This window comes from Thamnophis elegans, chromosome 8, assembly GCF_009769535.1.
Source record: "Thamnophis elegans isolate rThaEle1 chromosome 8, rThaEle1.pri, whole genome shotgun sequence".
NCBI lineage: Eukaryota > Metazoa > Chordata > Lepidosauria > Squamata > Colubridae > Thamnophis > Thamnophis elegans.
In genome coordinates this window covers 34,894,500-34,918,356 of record NC_045548.1, presented here as the reverse complement: position 1 = coordinate 34,918,356, position 23,857 = coordinate 34,894,500, and the positions used below count along the sequence as shown (strand labels likewise).

The 23,857-nt window shown below is 39.4% G+C and overlaps 1 protein-coding gene across 1 annotated transcript in view; it reads left to right on the top strand.

The window, feature by feature from the left end:
* CCDC178 (coiled-coil domain containing 178) overlaps positions 1–23,857 on the top strand; it is a 146,627-nt gene that overhangs the window by 121,256 nt on the left and 1,514 nt on the right. Inside the window, 1 exon segment of the mRNA XM_032222965.1 lies at positions 17,312–17,446. Within this exon segment, the coding sequence (XP_032078856.1) occupies positions 17,312–17,446 (135 nt within the window).

Below are 23,857 nucleotides of genomic sequence, written 5' to 3'. Positions count from 1 at the left end.
ATATACAGTTGCTCCTTGGTTAATGACTATTCATTTAGTGATTGTTCAAAGTTACAATAGTACTGAACTTGCAATACTTATGACCAATTCTCAAAGTTCCAGATGTGTCAGCATCCCCGTGTTGCCGTTTTACTTCATTGGTTCTAAGTCACAAGTATCCTGTTTAGTTTTAGTGATGACCAAGTATTAGCTTGTTCCAAATTCTTAGATATACACATTCTCCCATTTTTATCTAAGTGTTAAAATGCAAGTTAGACTCATGTATACCATAAAAATGGCAAGTTATTAGAAATAGAAAATGTTGCCCTACCCTATCTGAAATAGACTGAACTTTTTGCAGAATTTATCTGAGAAGAAGACTAGGATTATTCTAGAGCAAGGCTGTCAAGCTCCCGACCTGCGGGCCAGATGCATCACGTGTTGACCACACCCATGCCCGGTTTAGCAAAGGGGGGGAAAGTCCCAATATGTCACGTGATATTGCCATGATAATGTGAGTTTGACACCCCTGTTCTAGAATATATTGACTGTCATCTAATCCATTACTACTATTCAAAACACAAATACACTTTTTTTTCCTCTAGATCAAGATATTCTCACTGTTAAGAGTTGAGTAGATATCTCACATTACTTAAATAGATTTGGTCTACAATAAATCTTGGTTCTGGGATATGCACTAATGTTATTGATATTTTTCCAGCACCAAGAACTAAAGAGCACAAGGCAACAACAATAAGATGTTATCAAGAAATGAAACTTTGTTCCATTTTCCCCTCTGTTTGGGATGTTAGGGAAATCTATTAATTGTTATGGGATTGTTGCCTTACTGCAGTTTGAAATTCATATTCAATTGTTTCTCCCACAAAATCAGTGGGAAACCATTCTAATTCTCATTATTTTCAGTATTATGCCCCCAATTTTTTGCTTTGATAGCCCCAAAAATGTGGGGAAATGGAAAGAAATATGCAGGCTTCAAATTGTTCATGTGGTTTTCAGTAACTTAAAGAGAGGTGGCTTTTTTTTACAAAACTAAAGAGAAATGCTTTGAGGCTCAAGTATCTGAATTAAGTTTTATGAATGTATTACATATTTGTTGCCATATAAGCTCTAGCTAAATTTAACCTTAATTGTTTATACACTTGTATTACAATTGTAATAGAAGGCATTTCTTCAGCTTTGACATGATTTTGATAATGCTGAATATCATGTTTGTTCAGCTAATTACTACAGTATCTTATTGATTTTCAGCATCCTCCTTCATTTCTAACACATTTTGATTTTGTAATGGTACACATCCCTAAATTAGTTATCACAGTGCATTAATTTTTTTTAACTTTGAGATGTTTATCATTTTGATTTTGGATGTTCTTGTACCTAACAATATGAATTGATTAAATAGTTGATTGCTCTTCAATGCAGACTAATTAGTTGACCGTGAAAATGGAATCTGGTGAATTTTCTTTGGAGGATTGAACGTAAATGAAATTACATTAGTCACCAATTAAATTTCATTATCCATTCCATTCTCCATTTGGTTTCATTTCCAAATAAAAGAAAGGATCCAGATTTCCCCCTGATTTTCCATTAACATTTGTAAAATTGCCATATAATGCAAACTTTTTTTAAATAAACATTTGAGCTAGGACTAAAAAAATATGTCCTTTTGTCATAATTCAAACAAATCTTTTAAAAGTTACCCAACTGTCTACAAGACTAACAAATAGGTCATCAGTGGGTATACCTGTACCATTTTGTATGACTTTCAGTTCTATATATTTTGAGTCTTAGCCTGAACAGCTTTAACGGCACTGATGTTTCTTACAGCACATATAAGTAAATCCTTTGAACCCATGGCAACTTCATAATTGTACCTATTGGTTATGAAATAATTTCTTTAAGCAAGGACTATGATACTGTGAGCAAATGGAGTAGCTGCTCTTCAGGTAAATTTTTAATTTACAGCTTTTCATAAACATACACTAGTGATAAGATAGTTCATTTTTAGCACGTGTTAAATAATAACAGATGGTTAACAGAGGGATTGGAAGATTAGTATGTATATGTATGTATGTATGTATGTATTTAGTGTCACAACCCCTGGTATGCTCAAATATGGGAGGAAGTCTACTGCTTCCATTCTCTGTCTATCGGCTCGTCACAAGAGACCATCCAGACAGAAAACCAATATTTTTACTGTTGCCTTTGTTACATTTGTGTTGTATTTGTGCTGATAAATAAATAAAGGGAGACTAGTATAGATCTATTTCAAGCTATTTAGCTCTCATCAGCTAGCCATACCTTTACTGGGATTAGAACCTGTGCTGTATTACATCTTAGGCAGATGTGTTAACCACTAAGCTACAAGGTTCTCCTCCTTTATCAGCTGAGCCAGGGAACTAGGTATGCTTTGCTTCATTTTTGTTTGTTTGCCTTTCTGTATTTTATTCTCTATGATAAAACAATAAATTTAAATTAGAGATAGTAGTTCATTTTTTTTCTGAACATTGTGAGTTTTCATGCTAAACAAGGATATAATTTTACCAGTTTTTTAAATTGTCATTTTCCTACATTAGAAAATGGCAAAGTAGAAATATAAAAATGTATTTGGGAAAGTTAAACATATAAAAATGAATTTTCTATTAGTCAGAAGCAATTTTATTAGATATTTTTAAAAGACTCAAAAACAGAATACATTTTGATTGGGTCTATAACTTACTAATTAGTAGTAAACTCTTATTGGCAAAGAATTGGAAAAAGTAAAATAAAGATGTTCCAGATTAACACTTCTGCTAGTTATCCATATAATATTGGCAGCTATCATATCAATTGTATGTTTATTATTAACAGTATTTGATTGCTGTCAAATATTCCATGAAGCTAAGCATGCTATTACGTAATAACATTTTTAATTTAATCACAAGTCCTGAAAAAGTTCCTAGCTATGAGCCAAAATAAGAATGAATATACTTAGGGGAAGATAAGAGAAATGACTCCGTTCTGCTGTTGTTTCTTTAAATATTCTATTCTATCATTTCTTCTATATTAGTGTAACTCTTGTCCTGAAGTGAGTTTTTCTGTGGTGATTTGGCCATGGCAAGTTGTCCCACGGCAAATTGGCTGTGACGAGTTGGCTGTGGCAAGTTGACTGTGACAAGTTGGCTGTAGCAAGTTGGCTGCGACAGGTTGTCCATGATGAGATGACCATGGCAAGTTGGCCCCCGCAAGTTGTCCTAGACCTGTGTTATTCACAGCATCACAAATTCAATTCGTAAATCTTCAGGTTTTTCCCCCCCACAATTGCATTTTCCTCTTTCAGGTTTTCAGAACTCCATTCAGTTTTTCTACAGATTTCAGCAAATAACCAAAGCTGTTACTGATTTGATAGTAAATCAGATATTCATGCATGCATAGAAACCTAGACAGCAATCTACAAACTTGTTTTCCCATATTCTTTATCTAGTTTAATCTCTAACATGGAGACTGGGGGGGAGGGGGGAAGCTTGATTCTTAGAATATGCCAAATTGAAAAAAAATACAAAATATGCCATTTTGCTGGTTTCCAATTTAATAAATGAGAAATGTAAGTATTTGAATTAAGATTTGCATACAGATTGTGCATTGAATCGGATGGAAAGAGGGAGATGTCAAGCTGTTTTCTAAATAATCAAAGTGGGAAGCATCCTGTGGTCAATGTGTACTCAGAACTCCTTCAACAAGAACCTGATTAACAACTTTCATATGATGGGTACATAACAAGGAAGATTCTTGCTCCCTTTTCTTTCAAAACTATAAAAACTCAGCAAAATTATATTTTTAATCTTTCTTCCATTCTTTAATGAATCTTGAGTCTTGAAATAAAAACATTTAAATTTTAAGATATTTAATGATGTTTGATCATTGTTTCCTATAATTGTTCTTCAAAGCATTCAGACTGCTGTGCGCTGCCTAGGGTCCTTTTCAGTGAGATGGACGGCTATATAAATTTGATTAATAATGTGTAATAATAATTCAGGATTGGTTAAATCTGTTGTTCCTCTGTACTTACATTTAATCTGCTGATGATTTCTAATGATGTATGAAATCATTATTCTTTTCATGAGTTCTGATAGTTGTTCCCTAGCTGGTTGTATAAAAAAAACACGTTTTTTTTTAAAGTTCTGTGCTTAACCCATTGCACTAAAGCAGTGTTTCCCAAACTTTTTCAGTCCACCACCCCCTTGGTGCTACAAATTGATCCTCAGTGCCCCCCACCCAGTGGTGGAATTCAATTTTTTTCTACCGCTTCTGTGGGCGTGGCTTGGTCGGCGTGGCTGAGGGGGGTCATGTGACTGGGCTGTTTGCACGATGGAAGGAAGATAGTAACAGTAAAATTCAAAACTGTAACAATTAATTGCACATTTATTCAAAATCCAATTTTAAAATCTTTTTAGTTAATGTTAATTCAACAAAATTGTTGAACATGATCCAGTGATACCAGGTTTTCAAAATCTGATAGTCATTTATCAAGAACCTTAGTGACTAGTAACTTAGTAAACTCAGTAAAATTTAGTAACCACTTCACTGTTCAGTAAATTCTTAATGTGATGGATGGAAGTGATACCAGTTTCCCAATGTCTGGTTTTAAGTCACTTAGCAGGAGTCTTAAATTGCCACATTCAGTAATCTGGAGTTGATTTCTTTGCTTGGAGAGAAGTTGGATGACCACACTGAAGCCACGTTCCACCAAATATGATGTTGGAAATGCAACAAGGAACTTCTTAACCATTGTCCATAGTGCAGGATAGCGATCAGAAATTTTTTTCTGTAACCAAAATTCTTGGTACGATTTCTTAAACTTTGGCTTCAGCTCAATGTCATTGTGCAGCTTTATGAGTTGTTCCTCCACTACCACATCTTCCTCAGTATCTGAAAATGGATTTATCACCCAATCTGGAATTTCCATCGAAAGAAGATCCTGATATCGCTCAGACATATCTTTATGCAGCATGGTCACAAAAAACTTGAAGATCATCATCTTGTATCCCACCTTTCTCTTCTAACTCAGAGAAGCTCGGAAATTGGTATAGCTCGCGACGGCTATATTGCGCTTGAATAGAGTTAACTTTGAAATAAACATAGAGATGACAGATTTGACCTTAGTAAGAATTGACCTAATGTCCTTGCAACTGCAAATTCACTTCATTGAACTTTGCAAATAGTTCTGATAAATAAGCAATATCATGGCTGATCTCTTTGAGTTCACCACTGAGCAAGGCATTCTTGTTTTCAAAAAACTCCACAACAGTGTCAAAAAGATTGTAAAAGCATCTCACACAGTTGCCTTTTGATAACCAACGAACTTCTGTATGAAGCAGCAAACGATCAAAAACTTCATCATTGAAAAGGTATTGAAAAAGTGACTTATGACCACTTTTGACAGTTATGACCATTGTAGCATCCCCATGGTCGAGGTCATATGATCATCTTTTGCAACCTTCTGACAAGGCAAAGTCAATGGAGAAGCCAGATTCACTTAACAACGTTAGTAACAAGTGCAGTGATTCATTTAACAAGTGGCAAGAAAGATAATAAAATAGGGCAAAATCCACTTAACAAAAGAAATTTGGGGCTCAATTATAGTCGTAATCTGAGGACTACTTGTAGTCTGCAGCAGGAGGAAAAAGGCTTTTCAGAGAGCAAAGAGATAGCAGAGTTTGGAATGTAGACAGGAAGAGAGCAAGATTGTATCTTCCCTAGCAATTTGTGAAATACAGGTGGTCCTTATGTTACAACTATTAGTTTAGTGACAGTATGAAGTTACAATAGCACTGAAAGAATTGAGTTATGACTCTTTTTCACACTTATAACCGTTGCACCATTCGCATGTCCATATGATGAAAATTCAGACACTTGGCAACTTACTCATATTTATGATGGTTGCAGTGTCTCGGGGTCGTGTTGGTCACTTTTGTGACCTTCTGACAAGCAAAGTCAATAGGAAAGGAGGAAAATGCCACTTTATAGCTAGTACAACTAATGATTAAAGATATTTCACTCATTGCTGGGAATGAGATCAGGGCAATGACAATTCATTTTGGGGGGAAACACAAAGATGTAGTCAGGACATGATGTTAAACTGCACTGTAAGCTAGTTTTATTAGGTGTGTCAATGCTTGAGGACCACTTGTCTCAATTACACAAACTATTCTGAACAAAACATGCCTCCCTCTTTCAGCATATCAGCCAGCCAACTAATGTTATAAAAATTATTACTAATTTAAAACACATTTTCTGGAGTATTTCCAGCAGTGGGCAAGATTAAGATTGTTTATTAATCCAGATGATTTTAAAAAGAATCTGTCACGGCTCCTTCACTTGCTAACCAAGAAAGAAACCACTCAACTCCATTTTTCAGAATTAAGTGTACTTTTACTGATTATAAGTGATGAGAAGCTAAGCAAAGCTGGATCTGAGCAAAAGAGCGCGAAAGCATTAGATATCTGTTCTGTCCCCCCCTTAACGGCTCTTTACAAACAGCAAGACGAATAAACTTAAAAGGAACTTTCTTTATCAGTTCTCAGTTCAAACTGGCTTCGAGCCCCAAAAATAACAGAAATACAGTCTCTTTCAAGCAGATAACAGAATACAAAACAACTCTTATAAGCAATGCACTTATAATGTGGACAAGGTTATGCGAGCTGTGAGCGCCTCCACCTGTATACTGGACCCGTGTCCCTCCTGGCTGGTTGCCAACAGCAGTGAGGTGACACGAGGCTGGATCCAGGCGGTTGTTACCACCTCTCTTCGGGAGGGACACCTCCCCACCGCGCTGAAGGCGGCGGTGGTGAGACCCCTCCTGAAGAAACCGTCCTTGGATCCAGCAATTCTTAACAACTACCGTCCAGTCTCCAACCTCCCCTTTGTGGGGAAGGTTGTTGAGAAGGTGGTGGCCTTCCAGCTTCAGCGTACCTTGGAGGAAGCTAACTATCTTGACCCCTTCCAGTCTGGCTTCAGGCCCGGTTACAGCACAGAAACCGCTTTGGTCGCATTGACCGATGATCTCTGGAGAGCCAGAGATGGAGGCCATGCGTCCATCCTGGTTCTCCTTGACCTCTCAGCGGCTTTCGATACCATCGACCATGGTATCCTTCTGCGACGACTGCGGGAGGTGGGAGTGGGAGGCACTGTTCTGCAGTGGTTCTCCTCCTACCTCTCGGACAGGTCGCAGTCGGTGTTGGTGGGGGGGCAGAGATCGTCCCCGAGGCCCCTTACTTGTGGGGTGCCGCAGGGTTCGGTCTTATCCCCCCTACTATTTAACATATACATGAAACCGCTGGGCGAGATCATTCGGAGGCACGGGATAAAATACCACCAATATGCGGACGATACACAGTTGTATCTGTCCGCCCCGTGCCAACTCAATGAAGCGGTGGAAGTGATGAACCGGGGCCTTGAGGCTGTTAAAGACTGGATGAGAGCTAACAAACTGGTGCTCAACCCGGAAAAGACCGAGTGGCTGTTGTGTTTTCCTCCCAAAAATTTGGTTAATGTTCCATCAATCAGGCTGGGGGGACAAAATTTATACCCCTCAGACAGGGTCCGCAACTTGGGAGTCCTCCTGGACCCACAGCTGAGTTTCGACCATCATTTGTCAGCTGTGACCAGGGGGGCATTTGCTCAGGTTCGCCTGATGCGCCAGTTGCGGCCCTACCTGAACCGGGAGGCTCTCACAACAGTCACTCGAGCCCTTGTGACCTCTAGGCTGGAATACTGCAACGTGCTCTACATGGGGCTGCCCTTGAAGAGCACCCGGAGACTTCAGCTAGTCCAGAATGCGGCCGCGCGAGTGATTGTGGGCGCACCACGGTTCGCCCACATAACACCGATCCTCCGTGAGCTGCGCTGGCTACCTGTTGATCTCCGGGTGCACTTCAAGGTCCTACTTACCACTCACAAAGCGCTCCATGGTAGTGGATCTGGCTATTTGAGAGACCGCCTTCTGCCAATTACCTCCCTGCGTCCCATCAGATCGCACAGGGTAGGCCTCCTCCGAATCCCATCTGCCAGTCAGTGCCGACTGGCGACTACTCGCAGGAGAGCCTTCTCAGTTGCAGCTCCGACGCTATGGAACAATCTCCCCGTGGAGATTCGCACCCTCACCACCGCCCAGGCCTTCCGCACAGCCCTCAAGAACTGGCTAGCCCGTCAGGCCTGGGGATGAAAAATCTTAGTTTGTCCCCTCCCGAATGATGAATGAATGTTGTGCTCTATTTTTAATATTATGTATTGTCTTATGTCTTTTGTCTTTGTACCCCCTTTCCCGTGTTTTGTAAGCCGCCCTGAGTCCCCTCAGGGAAAAGGGCGGCCTATAAATTATAATAAACATTCCAAACATTCCAAACATTCCAAAGTCTCCACAAATCAGGGTTGCATGAAATACCAAAGCACTTATCCAAGTGTATCAAGCAATGTTGTATGAACCCAGGAACGCACGAAGGAACGTTGACTCCTGCGACTAGGGCGTGGCAGCATCCGTCCTTTTATCTCCAAACCTGCCTCTAACAAGCCCCAGCTTGTATGAATCTTGTATCCCGAAAAGACTCACAGCAGACATCTGCTGCATCACAACAGATATCAATACATGATTCATTCCCCTTTCCTTGGTACCCCAGTCCATAGTCCAATCGTATATCTCTACAGCTGTCAGATGGGATACATATTCAAACATCATCATCAGGTTGGAATGCTGGACAGTTGGCCTTGGCGGGAAACTCCCCTCCTTCCACATGCGCAAACGAATGGTGTGAACAACTCCCAATTAACAGTCCTCCAGTACAGATTAATTCCCTCACCCAATACCATGCCCCCCCGTTCCATGGCAGCCGAAAAGCAAGCAGCAAAACAGAGGCTGACATCCGGTCCTCCTCCAGAAAAAGGACGATCATCCCTGCAGAAAGGGAAGAACACAGACAGACAAACAAACGAACAACATAACATTGAAGAAAAAGGGGTGGGGAAAGACAAGAGAAATCAATCGAGGTCAAGGCTTGTCTGGGTAGGTAGAGTAGAATTCATGGAGAAGTCGAGGAGCCCGCACATGGGACTTATCGACCCATTCAGCAGGAGATGGAGGGAAATGCTTCCAGGCCACAAGGTATTGAACACGGTTTCTATGTTTCCTAGAGTCCAAAATTTCCTTAATCTCAAAATGCTGTTCACCCTCAATCAGGAGTGGGACGGCAGGAGCTGCCAAAGAACCCCGCAATGGAGAAGCGCATTCTGGTTTCAAGAGATTGACATAAAACACCGGGTAAACACGGTTAAGATACTTAGGCAGTTCCAGACGTATGGACACAGGGTTGATGACCTTTACAATAGGGAACAGACCAACATACTTTGGGCCTAATTTCTTTGACTTTTGAGAAGTTCAGAGAAATTTGGTGGATAAATATGCACAATCACCAACTTTATATTCCCTCACCTTCGCCCTTTTTTTATCCTTTTTATCCTATGTTTCTTATGTGCTTGATGTGCCGCATCCAGCGCCTGGTAAGTTAAAGGCCACATTTCTCGGAGCTGGTCACTCCATTCGGAACGGGACAGCACTTGCGGTTTTTCTCAAGATATTTCGGGGATAGGCACAAAATCATGTCCGTACACCACTTTGAAGGGCGTAAACCCCGTGCTGCTGTGTACTGAGTTGTTATATGCCACCTCAGCATAAGGCAACAATTCCACCCAATTATCCTGTTGGTAATTGATGAAACAATGGAGATGCTGTTCTAGTACAGAATTAGTCCTCTCACAAGCTCCATTAGTTTGAGAGTGGTGGGCAGGGCTTAAGCCCTGGGTGGAGCCTATCAACTTCAGAAATTCTTTCCAAAACAAGGAGGTAAATTGGACCCCCCTATCTGAGATGATGCGGTCAGGTACCCCACGTAGACGATAGATATGTGTGATGAACAACTTAGCCAGGGATTTAGCAGAAGGGATTTTGGAACAAGGAACAAAATGAACCTGTTTGGAGAACAAGTCGGTAACCACCCAAATCACCGTATTTCCTTGACTTTCTGGTAACTCAACAATGAAATCCATAGAGATCTCCTTCCATGGTGCCTCAGGACAGGCCACTGCCTGGAGCAATCCCTGAGGCTTTCCTGGTGGTCGTTTTGCCGCAGCACAAGTGGGGCAACTAGCAACATAAGACTCAATGTCTTTTTTCAACTAGGGCCACCAAAATTGTCTCTTGATGAGATGCAGGGTTTTCACAAAACCAAAATGTCCAGCCATACGTGAGTCGTGAGCACGTTGAAGGACCATGGCTCTAATAGTTGCGGGAACATACAATTTAGCTCCAATCCAAGCCAGGCCATCCTTCACGGTGCATTCATCCGTATGTTGGCGAAACCACTCATCAATTTCAAGAGCTTCCTTGAGCTTTGCAACCAGGTCCTGTGTGACTTCCAAATTGGAAGTGATTTGGCTTCTGGTGACAACCGGAGTGGCGAGGCTTCTCGTTGGCATGACAGGTTGGACAACACTAAGCTTTGAACTGTTGTATTGAGGAAGTCCGGACAAAGCATCAGCCATAAAAATTTTCCCTCCTGAGATATATTTCAAAGTGAAATTGAATCTATTGAAATGTTGTGCCCATCTCATTTGTTTAGGGGATAGTTTCCGGGGGGTTTTCAATGCCTCTAAATACTTGTGATCAGTCCATACCTCAAAAGGGTTTTTTGCCCCCTCCAAAAAATGACGCCAGGTCATCAAGGCCCACCTGACAGCAAAAGCTTCCTTTTCCCAAATAGCCCATCGTCTCCAAGTCTCTGTTAGCTTTCGAGAGGTATAAGCGCAGGGTTGCAACTTCCCGTGTGCATTTGCCTGAAGTAGCACCGCCCCTACTGCCACATCACTAGCATCTGCCTGTACCACAAAAGGTGAATCCATGTCCGGGTGTTGCAGGACTGGTTCAGCTGCAAACAGGCGTTTTAATTTCTCGAACGCAGCTTGGCATTCCATAGTCCAGTTTAAGGGCTTACCCGGTTTGGGTTCCCCCCGCTCCTTTGATTTCAGGTGGTTTGTAATTGGCAAGGCAATCTTGGCAAAAGAAGGAATAAATTGACGATAGAAATTAGCAAAACCTAAGAAACTTTGCAGTTGCTTGCGCATGCGGGGGCCGCCCATTCGGTGACTGCTTTGACCTTTGCTGGGTCCATTTCTATCCCATCGTGGGAGATGCGATACCCCAGATAATCCACCTTTTCCTGATGAAATTCGCATTTAGATAATTTAGCATACAGTTCTGCTGCACGAAGCTTTTTGAGTACTGTGCGAACAAGCTTCACGTGTTCTTCACGTGTTTCCATGTAAATAAGGATATCGTCCAGATAGACCATCATGCCTTTGTAAAGGTGATCATGTAAAACCTCATTAATCAATTGCATGAAAACAGCTGGCACCCCCTGCAGTCCAAACGGCGTAACTCAAAATTGGAAACAACCAAGAGGGCAATTAAACGCAGTTTTCCACTCATCTCTCTCCTGACCCAGTAGTAGGCCTCGCGTAGATCTAATTTTGTGAAAATTTTCCCTTTACCCAGCTGGGCCAGCATGTCCTTCATCAGTGGTAAGGGGTAGACATTTTGGACACAAACCCCATTCAGGTTTTTAAAATTCACATAGAGACTAAAGGAGCCATTTTTCTTTTCTCTGAATAAGACTGGAGCAGCCACTCGAGGTCTAGCTGGTTCAATTAAATCCCTTTCAAAATTTTTGTCAATGAATTTTCTCAATTCGTCCATTTCCCTAGGAGTCATTGAGTAAATTTGAGTTTTACTCCAGGTAGAATGTCAATGCTGCAATCGGTGGGTCTGTGTGAGGGCAACTTATCTGAAGCTTTTTCACTGAAAACATCTTTCAGGTCCCAGTATTCTTTTGGGATTTTTTCCTCCCCTTCAATTTTTTCCTGCCCTCTGGCTGCTAGGTTGGGGTCTGACTTATTCAGTTCTGGAACCCCTTCCTCCCTTTCAGGGGGCGTAGCAGACCTGATGCCTAACCAACCTTTCCTCCAATTTATGTGTGGGTTCCACTTACGCAGCCAAGGCAATCCCAATATAAGGGGTCGGTCCATCCCTGGAACTACAATAAAACTTACTGTTTCCTGGTGGGTTCCCATCCACATCTCAATAGGTTCAGTGACAAAATGAGCAGGGCTCCCTCCTACAATAGAGCCATCCAATTGGCAAAATGCAATTGGGATTTTTAAAGTTTTTAGCTTCAATCCCAATTTCTCTACTATTTCTGGGCTCATAATGCAGCGTGTACAACCGGAATCTAAAAGAGCTAGAATTTTCTCCCGCGCGCCAGAAGAGGGCACTCTAAGTTCAACCGAAATAGTCATGGGTCCTGAACGGGAACTTACCCAGCGTTCTTCATCATCAGAGTCACTTCCTTCTGAGGAGCTGGGGTTTCGTGTCCTCCTTCCACAGGGTTGAAACGCGGAGAGGGATCCTCCCCTTTCAATGCAGGTTCTTTCCTCCTGCTGGGAGGTTTCTCCAGCTTCTTCTCCTTCAGAAGGGGTGGGGTATGTTGGCTCAACTTGACCCAGCAATTCACGGCATGGTACCCCTCCTTCCCACAGTGGAAGTACACGAAGGGTTTGGGCTTGCTTGCAAATCCACCCGTTCCCCACTTTCGGAACTCTTGGGGGGATTTGGCAGGGGAGGATTCTTCACCCTCACCTTCCCCTTTGTAATTCAGCCTGGCTAGGTCAATTTCCACATCAGTGGCTGCTTCATACTAGGGTTGCAATCTACGGGGAGGTCTTCTGTTCACACAATGCTGGTAAATCTCTTTGTTTAAACCATCAGCGAAATGGTCTAACAATGCTTCTTCAGACCACCCTCTCATATAAGCTGACAGCTCCCGAAATTCTTGTACATAATCAGCTACTGGCCGTTTCCCCTGCGTGAGAGTTGTAAATTTAATTCTGGCTCTTCGCTCTGTGAGGGGGTCATTAAACCCATTAAAGTCTCTCAAAAGTAGGGAGTCGGCATTGTGCAACTCCACCATCCAATCTGCTGCTTTTTTCTCCAAAGCCATCAATATAATTCTTACCTTAGCTTCATCAGAACCCAGTTCATCGCCATAGATCTGCATATAATTCCACACTTGAATAAGAAATAGGACTAGCTCTTTGGGTTCTCCCCAATATTTTACACTTAAAGAAAGAACCTTAGCCATTGGACGTCATGGCAGTCAAAAAGCAAGCAGCAAAACAGAGGCTGGCAGAATCCTATTAACAATATTAATACTATAGAAAAAAATGTGCATCTATGAAGTAGCTGCAAAATCACTCCCTGCCCCAGCATGAAAGGATTACAATCCACAACCTCTTTTGTACGCTGTTCAATCCTTATTTACATAAGAAAGTAGCTCAAGTGGAGTAGACACTCTTCCTCTTAGAATCACATTCCAAAATTTCAGCTTCCCCTGCAATTTTTTATGGAGGCAGCAGCTCAGTTTCTACACAGCATGACAGACTGGCCGAGGATCTCCGTGGGCTCATGTCAGGTGGGATAGGAACTTTGGCTCTTGTGAAGCTGTTCACCCACACGCCCATTCGTTAAATAACGGAGAAGGAAGGTGGCAAAGCGAGCGAGAAGCAGGGAAGACAACTCCATCACTATGTTTAGGGATTCACGGCCGCCCCCCCGGCAGCTGGAGGAGCAGTTTTAACCACCAGTTTCACGTGACAAAGAAGAACCCAGCCCTTCCACCCATTGAAGGCGCATGCGAGACCCAAGCCTTCCCAAAGGAGCAGCGTCACCGGTTCCTGGTGAGGCGAGACTGAGCCGCCACCTCCACACAAGCCGCGCAGGGAAGGACTCTTGCTTTCGGTCCCATTGCATTCCCTTCTGCGCCTGCGTGCTAAGCTAGGTGAGTTGGGAGTACAGTACAGCAGAACACCTCCAGCACTTCTCTGCCACCTCCCTTGCCTCTTAGCGCCCCCCTGCTGCCCCCTTGCCTCTTAGCGCCCCCTGCCACACCCCTTGCCTCTTAGCGCCCCCCTAAGTCCCATCGCCCCCCAGGGGGCAGTACCGCCCACTTTGGGAACCACTGCACTAAAGGATGCTGCAAAGATAATCTATTTTCTCTCTACAGAGCTCTGGGCTGCTGCAATGTGGTTTTGCTCATTTGAATACTGTTTGTAGAGCTGATTGTTTCTTTGTAGGCAATAGAATTGTCACTCTGTTATTGTAGCATTGTTTTGTATGTGTTGTTGTGATGTTTTTTTTAATATACCCAAGTCAGAAGTTTTTCACTGCTCTCTCTGCTGATGAAAATATCTAGGAAGGATAGCCTGTTATTGTTCTCTTCTTCTTTTGTGAATTTGATACTTTTTAAAGTACGCAATTGCCAGTTTTATGTGTGTTTTTTATTTACCCCTTTTTGAGTATGTCAAAACTATTGTCCACAAAAAGGATCTTCTTTTGCATTATGTGGGGTATTATTCACAAACAATGCATGCCTGTTTCTGCTATGAATCTTGAGTTGGGTGATTCCATTGGGATTTCTCTTATATTTTTCTCTATCTATCCATCAAACTGAAAATAAACAGTGAGGCAGAAGTCTTTAACTTCCATAATTCTAGGTATTTCATTTTCTGTCTATTCAGCTATGTTTTGTATTTTGTATTGTATCTTCTTTTCTTCACCTTATTTTCTTTTTTTTTTTCAGTTCAAGAGCTCTTTGTAGGACTTTATCTTCCCTCATTTTTCCCTTATGGCAGTTTGACTAGAATTAGACACACTTGGGTAATCAAGAGTTTGTAGTAAAATTTCTACTGTTACTCTGAAAATATAATCCTTTATATCTCAGAAATAGCTTTTAAAAATTTTCAAAGGTTCAAAAGTGGCACTTATTTTTTTCTGATGTTCTCCAAACCTATTGGACTAAACTCCTAATATCTCTTCCTTGCATCTGATTCCACTAGAAGTACATTTATCCCTTCACATGTTAACATGTTTTGGATTCTAGCCCTCGAAAGCAAGTGGTACTAATTATCTAAGCTTTACAGTGTGGAAATTGTAACCGTGTTTGATTCAATTCCTAGTGTGACAGTTACACAAAACCTGGTATGGTAATGTTTGACATGTCACAATTAGATAATCAATAAGATATCTATTTCTATTTTTCACAACTTTTAACTTTTATAACATTGTTTACTTGATATAAAAAACAAATTATGCAAAAATATTGATTATTGACATAAGGTATGTGAAGTACATGGAACATCCGAATTCCATCTGCCGGCCAGTGCTGGCTGTCGACCACCCGGAGGAGGGCCTTCTCTATGGCTGCTCCGGCCCTTTGGAACGAGCTCCCCGTGGAGATTCGGACCCTCGCCACCCTTCAGGCCTTCCGGACAGCCTTCAGGCCTTCCGGACAGCCGTGGCTGTCCCAGCAAGCCTGGGGTTGAGTTCCCCCCCCTACTCAAATTTGCTGTGCTTGCTGTGTTTTTAAATTGTTTGTATCGTTGTCCTGTTTTTGTCTTACTTTTCTGTATTTGTTCCCCTTCCCTTGGCTTTTGTTCAGCCACCCTGAGTCCCTTCGGGGAATAGGGCGGCTTACAAATCGAATAAATCCAAATCCAAATCCAAACACTATGAAACACAATTTACTTGTACATTATCATAATTCAGTATGCCTGTTTTCCTGACAGTGTTTTGTATAAGAGCCAAAGATATTGCATGTTTAGATGTGAAAGGCCATTAATTTTTATAAGCTTCTCTGTTATTCTGTGAGTTTTACCTATTTTCTATTCTCATTGTAACAAATACAATTTGAAAGCAGATTTAGACAAGGAAATAAATATGGGCAGCCAAGTAATGTTACTTTATGTAATTAAAGTATTTTTATTCATGCATTCCTTTCTGGTTTTGACCTCAATGAATTGGAAGACTTCCAAAGTAGTATTATACTATTGTTTTAATCTGGTTCACAAGCAAGCTTAGAAAGGTCATTCACTGATGATGGTGACTGAGATTTTCCAATACAGCTGTAGCATAGCTAAGTAGCAAAAGTCATTAAAAACCAACTATGCAGCATATCATTTAGTTATCATTTACTATTTTCCAGTTTACCAGTATTTTTATCTCCTAAAAATATTGTCAGGATTCAAGCAATTCTTTAAGACATACCAAGGAATTTGGACATCTTCAATGGTACTTCTCTGGAGAGATCATTGTGCCATATAGTTAAATTGCTTTGCAAGTTTCCACCATTTCAAAAGAGATGTGTCAAATGAAGTAGGAGACTATTGGTTTGATGACTGGGGGCAGGCAGACAGATCTAAATACCCAAGACACTCTGGGCCTATCAGAGGCGTAGATGGATGGATGGGTCGATAGATGAATGGATGGATGGATAGATAAATTAGATAAGATAGTTATTATTCCAAATATATGTTTATTTATTCTGTTGCAAATCAGTTGAAATAAATGCAATGTGAATAATATCCCTAAAGCAGCTGTCAAATTTCTGCTGCATTTAGCATTATTTTTCAATGAAATACTTACAAGAGGTGAAAAACATACCTGTCCTTCTTAAATTTAAATGTTTGAACTTGTGTGTGCATGTGTATACATCTAGACAGATAGATATAGATAAGGTAGTGTCACTTTCAGCTGCTGCCTTAACTGCAATTTAGTGCAGCTAGATGCTTTCTTGTCACATGGTTATAGCTAGGTAGATTAATAGGGAGTTCTGTCTGGAAATTTCTTTCCTGTTATTGTTCTCCCTCAGCTGCTGATGGTGAAGTTAATTCTCTTTAGTTTTGTCATGCTCTGAAGCACACATTGCCAAGCTATGATAAGCTTTACAAGGAAAAATGAGCCACAGTGTCCATCAAAGTCTTAAACTTGCATTTTAAACTTTGGCCTGACCTGATGTGCCATTCAAAATGCTTCAAAAGATTATTTTTTAAAGAAAGGTTCAATATGTCCCGAGGCTATCGGTTTTGAGTTAAACTGGGTGAAGTAGAAATATTTTACTCATCAGCTTTGCAGTCACAGAGTTTGCCTCAGCTAGAACAAAACTGCTGAGGCATTTAGAGAAAATTAACCCCCCATCCTGGCAGCCAGATGTGACTGGTTTCTGATGAATGCACATGAGTGGGCTGAAAAATCAAGAGGCTGTGAAATTCCTGTCAGGTCCGTATAGTGCAGAATGGGCTATTGACTGCTTTCTATATTTCCCTCCATCATTCTTCTTGAACACTACCATTAATTTCCTCTCCCACTCTGACTTATTTTTCCCCTTTCCTCTTTTAGCTCTCTCAGCTGCAAAAGAAGCTGCACAGGCTAGTGGTGGAATACTTCAAATTGCAAGCCCTCTATAACCAAGCCAAACTCGGGAAGTTGCAGGGAGCCTCTCATGAGTCTGTTCAGAAAATATTAGCTGTGAAGGTAGGTGTGTGAAGAAAGGAGAAAAGATCATTTTGATCTAGATTGAAAAGCAAATGATGAGTAGTGTGATGAAGCATTAAAACCATATCCCATCTGAGTTTTGTAAATTTTTAACTTCTTCAATAAACTTGAATTGCATGAAGAATGAATTCAATAGGAAACACATGATTCCTGGATATACAGTATTATTTTTTTTAAAGGGACCTTGCAATTTAAAACTTATACTGGTTGCCAAAATATTTAAGAATGTGATAAATCCAGCTTTGTGTATTATTGCTGTAGGAAATAACTATTTGAGGGTTTTTTTACTTTTATTTTGTGCCAGTTAGGTTACCTATTTATGTAAAGATAGATAACAAATAGCATTTACTTACAGCTGTACTCCCGCTTACTATAGCTAAGATTAATCATGCTTGTCTGGCTTTGGAGTAATTTTTTCATGGATTTTCCAGGCATTTTTAGGACTATGTAAATCATCATCAAGTGGGAAGGTAAGTGAAATCTCCCAAAGATTTAGGTTTACCTTAAAAGCCTTCTCAGATCATCTGATATGCCATACTGAACCTTCAGGAACATACTCATTGCCATAAGTGAAGGACTTCTTTAGATGATTTGACAAACCTTATATATATTTATAGAGATGTCTTTATTTCAGAAAATAGCAACATTTCTTTAAGACTACATACCTGTCTTTGAGATTTTAATGGGACTGGAGAAATTTCTGGGGTAAAATGGAAACAGGAATTAAAAATGGCAATGTCCTCTATACCATATGCCACTCTAAACCAATATGATACTTAACATTCAAACACAGACTAGCATATTTCATACTGAATGACTGTCAATCATATCTAGTTTTTAATTTCTTCCTCTTATACAAAGTAGAAGAAAGATGTTCTTTCCTTCAGATACATTTTCCATTAAAACCAATGTTTAGTTCTCAACAACCACCCTATTTATTTCCCTTAAAAGGGAAAACCATTTGAAAAATAACTTTTAATAAGATTACACCAGAATGAGTAAGCAAAAGTTGGCCCTTTACCCAGGATAGCTTGTACATTCATATCCAGGTATAACATATAACTGACTGGAAATCTATATGTTGTATTAATTAACACAGGGAATTCTCCAGTCTCATCCATATCCTCCTCAGGAATGTAAAACCAAGTTCACTAAATAAGTTATTGCTAATTACTGTGATGACTGCTACTGAATTGCTTAGTTGAGGATCACTGGAATAGACAAATGTGTTAGCAAATTCCAGTTCAAAAACATGTTTTTTCCCTGGTTAATCAAATAAATTTCTGCTGAGAAATCAAGCAGAATCGATAGTAACATTCCCCTTATATTGTATATATTGTAATAAATATTTGATCTTGTCTGATTTGAGTCCTCCCATCTCTCTCCTACAAGAAGTTACCTATCAGAGTAGCCATGGCTGATTTGGCTGCAAAACAAAGATTGAAAAGTGTTGAGATAATTTGTCTGCTTCATAAAATTCCAGTCTTCTTTCCAATATTTTCTGAAATATTTATATTACTTGACTAAACTAGGTAAGTTAATATGTTAGGGCAGGGGTCCCCAATCTCCAGTCTGTGGATCAGCATCAGTCCGCCGCATGCCAGAAACTGAGCAGTACAAACAAGTGAAGCCCCATCCACTGGATGCAGGCAGCATACAAAACCATGCCCCCCTATAGTCTATGGAAAAACCTCTCTCCAAGGAATCGGTTCCTGATGCCCAAAAAGTTGGGGGCTGCTGTCCTAGAGTGTCTTTCCTGAAAAATGACCATTCCTAGCTCTTCCTTGTTCTGGCTTCCTTCAACTGGGTTGTTTTTATATTTTCATATATAATTGACTTGCATGCCAGCTTTCTTAGCATTGCTACTCTTTATCAGGTTATACATAGCTTGATCTTAGCTTAAATAGCTGGCTGTTTCCCTAGATCATGGCTTTGTTAATATCATAGTCTATTTTGTATTTCTTTCTATTGAGAGTCTGAATTTTGAATTCTTGAGAGTCTGAATCCTTTTATTCTTCAAATGGCCCACATCCACTTCTACTAGTTCTGTTTAGATTAGTATGAACCCAGCATGCCAGAAAACTAATAGTTCAATCATTTCAGTTCAAAAGAGTCTCAGATGTATCATCTATGCAAAGCAATTCTTCAAGTTTCTGAAGTGGGAATTTGGAATGCCTCAAAAAGATTATATCAACTTTTGTTTCGTCTTGAAATAAACCTACATATAGATATCCAAGCATGAATAAAAATAACTGGGGGGGAGGGATCCTTAGTGCCTACTCTGAGCTTGGTTGTTTCCTTGCAGATATTTCAATACCGAAGCTAGGTTACATCACTCCAGTTGCTCCAAGCTCAGAGAGCACCAAGGACCCCTCATTTCAACCCTGACCTACAAATATTCTCCGTTATTGGAAATAACAGTGGAAAAGTAGATATTTCCCCCCAAATTAAAGTTATATATTGTAACTTTTAAACAAGTTAAAAGTGAATTTGATTTATAATAGTAGTAATGTAAGTTTCAAACAATAAAGTTATACTAGACTCAATTAAATTATTTAATTAATTATCTTCAGAATTTAGGCTGCCTTACTTCTTGGCAACCGCCAGGAACAAGAAATCAGGAGCCAGGACAGAGGATAGGTAGATTAAACAAATAATCTTATAAGGACTACACAACTACTTTCTGGATGAACAACCATTTTTTTTGTGATTTTTCTGAAAGTAATTAAGATGGGGGCCATACAGTTCCCTGGGGGAGGTCATTCCAAAGGTTAAGTGCTATAATGAGGAAAACATGTTTCCTGAGTCCCATAAGATTTAATCATCAGGTCATTCCATTTAATCACCTTGCATAATCATCAGATCACAAAGTAGCCCCAATCTGCCAAATATTACTGAATGAGCAGAGATTTCTGCCTAGTTCTAATAAGTTAATTTGGTGTTGTGGTTAAGGTGCTGGAAATCAAGATACTGTGACTTCTAGACCTGTCTTAAGCATGAAAGCCAACTAAGTGATCTTGGATCAGTCACTCTCATGTTTAATAATGACATAAAAATCACCAATCCACCTCACAGAATTGTTTTAATAGAAAAAAAATCAGAGCCAGTACTATTAGGTTTGTTGGTCTCATTGGATTATATACATATACGTATACATATACATAGAATAAAAATATAACAGTCTAATCATTCAAGGCTTCATCCAAACTAGAGTGACTATCTGTGATGTAATACTACAGTTTAAAGAGAGCTCTTACACTATACTTCCATTGTTTGAACATAATAGGAAATCTTGGTTTAATAAATGCTGACAAATGTATTTGCTGAAATACAACGCATGAAAGGAGAAGGAGGGCAAGCACAAATATGAATTGCAGAGGTATGCACTTCATTCTCAATGTGATAAACTTTATTTATTTATTTACAAAGATAACCACTTCTGAATAGACCACATCACACTTAGAGTTTGCCGTTATGCCAGAGATTTGTATAAAACCTCTCTGACAGATGTTGAAAATGATGTGTTTAGTGGCATGAAGGCTCAGGGCTTATGATACACAACATCTTTTTAAAAACATGCTGTGCATTACCAGCAATACTGTAATACTACTGATGATTTAGGACATGTTTTCATGACTATACAATTTACATTTGAAACAATGCTGAATGAGCAATTTATTTTATACCATTATTAAGCATTTTGAAAGATGTTAAAACTGTGTGCAAACATTAGTCCATTTTGTCTGATTAATGCTAACCCATCTTATATTTAATTCTGAGCCTCCTTTCTTAAAATACATCATGCTGGGTCAGAACTTTAAGAAGCTTCCTTGTTTTTGTTACTTCCTGATTTAATTATGGTCATTTAACACAACTCCATTATCCATGCTGCTGTATCATTGATTATAAACATACCTACTGAGCTCTTAATCATGGCTGAAAAGAAGATTGTCTTATTTAAAGGTTTTAAAATTTCATCATTTAATTTAATTATCTTTTCCCAGAAATGAGAAGGAAATGAAAAGCCTCATATGAGTAAAGTATCCATGGGGCAATGTAGAGAAACATTTTTGCCGCAAATTCACTAATTCTAGTTATAATCACCAGCAGTGTTTTTGTTTTACAGACTAGTATGATTTGGCAAAAGAATAAAATTGCTTTTAAAGTACAAAAATAATTATGAACCACTTGAAACGTAATGTCTGTGTTTTATTTCTCATCAGAATTCATTAGTGTGTAACATCAATAATTTAGCCCATCATTTGCCAACACTGACTTGGCTCAGTAGTTCAATCATGTAACCCTGTAAACTCACTTTCCATTAAAATGAATGTTGCTGACAAAGGATAACTAAAGAGATACTTCATTTATTAGCTAAAGAGATACTTCATTTATCAACATTTTTAAATTAGGAGTTTGGGACCACAGACATTTAGCTGGATAAAATATTTCAAGAAATCTATACTAAAGGACAAAAGATGTATGTGGAATCATCTCATGTTACTCAAAATGACAAATGCCTTTGCGTTTGTGTGTATGAATAGGTAACTTGGTTTATCACACTCCTCCAGAGGCAGGAAGAAGCACTTTCAAATGATCAAGTGACCTATAAGATGACAGCTTGGCTGTAAAACAATGAAGTCCTATATCTTTGAGGAATTAGGACTGATTTCTCTACAGCTGTTTTTCCATGTAACAATCCATACTGAAGTCAGTCTGCATGTGTTAAACCTATCTGGATAGTGTAGGAAGTAATGAGATGGCTGGCTTAGCTGATACCAAAGACTGAGTGCCTCAGAATCTAACCTACTGTTAAATAAATCAGTATTTACTCATACAGTACATTTCTCATACAAAAAGTCTAAACACAAGCAAAATTTCTTCTATTTCTGAGCAGTATTTCTGAGCAATATTAAGTTTAAAGACTTAATTTGAAATTTATCAAAATAACTATTACTTTTCTCCACTTTTAAAAATATTTTCTATGGTATTTAGATTCTTCATCCTAAGAAAACAGGACAATTTTTCAGGGATCTAAACATATACTTGTGATACTGTATTTTAGGCTGGTGCTACTTATTTCTTTGTGTTTATTGACATTAATTCAAGTTAGGCAAGGCAAGGAGAAATTTGCTAATGTCATGCCGATGTTGTTTGGCTTTCCAGTCAGTTGGTGAGAAGGCTTGCATAGGGAAACATACTTGATGTGCCATTAGGCTACCTATGTTTGTCATCCAAATTGATTTCTAAACCACCGTTTATTTCAAACGCAGTTCTATTGTATATATACATAGATAAAATAATGTTATTCAGCATATTTTATTTTTTAATGCAATTTTCTGCACTTTAAATGAGTGGAATTCAGTCTGGTCTACAATGGTCAACATATTCTATTTCCTGAGTTTACAGCATTCATTCCATTCCATCCTCCTCTACTGTAGGAGTAATGTGAGAACAAGCTGGCAAGCAGCTTTGCAGTCTGAAATTATTACCAACAGTACCAGTAAAACTGCACATAGTTGCCCACACAAAAATCACTATCACAAGTTTACCATAAATTAATCAGCTGATATAAAAGACCAAAATAATGAAGCCAAACAATCAAACAAAAAATTCAGAAGTATTGTAGATTGGTGAGTGTCTCATCTGGTACAGGAATGAGCCAAATGTTATAGTAATAGAATATAAGAGGGCCATTTGTACAAATGAAAGAAACCAAGTTGTCATCTGTATTGTCAGGACATGTAGCTCAATAAATTCCCCTGTGTAATTACTATGACTCTCACCTTTCTTTATGCAGTCAGTTTTAAGAAAACTGCAAAAATTTCTGACTACTTTCTACACTGCAATGGGATTCCTTTGCTAATTACAATGGTCCAGAGATTCATAGTTCAATAGTTGGAAATGGGTGGTACCTGTGTGCATCATATTAATAGAAGCAATCAGGGCTTGGAACCTTTCTAAAAAATGCAAACTGTGAGTTATCTACGCAATGTTCTTTTTAAAATATAGGTCCTTTTCCATATTTCCAGATTCTCCAGAATGACGTCTAGTTCATCTCTGTACTCAACTTGTAACTTGTCAAAATCAGCCATTTTGAAATAAAATACCTTAGTTACAGCCACTTTTCCAACAGCCTATTCAATTAAATCCTTCTGGACTAACGCATGATCACTTGGTCCAAGGTTATTCCCCAGCAGCCATTTTATCTATCATAGTCACAGTACTTGCCAGCACCAAATCCAACATAGCATTTCCTTTTGCTTCAGAAGATTGATTTGCTCTTCATGCATGCAGAGAATGATGACCTTCTTAACTGGAATCTCTGTAATAGCCATTTCACCTTGATGCAGACATGATATGCACCACACAAATCTCCTTGGTTAAGAA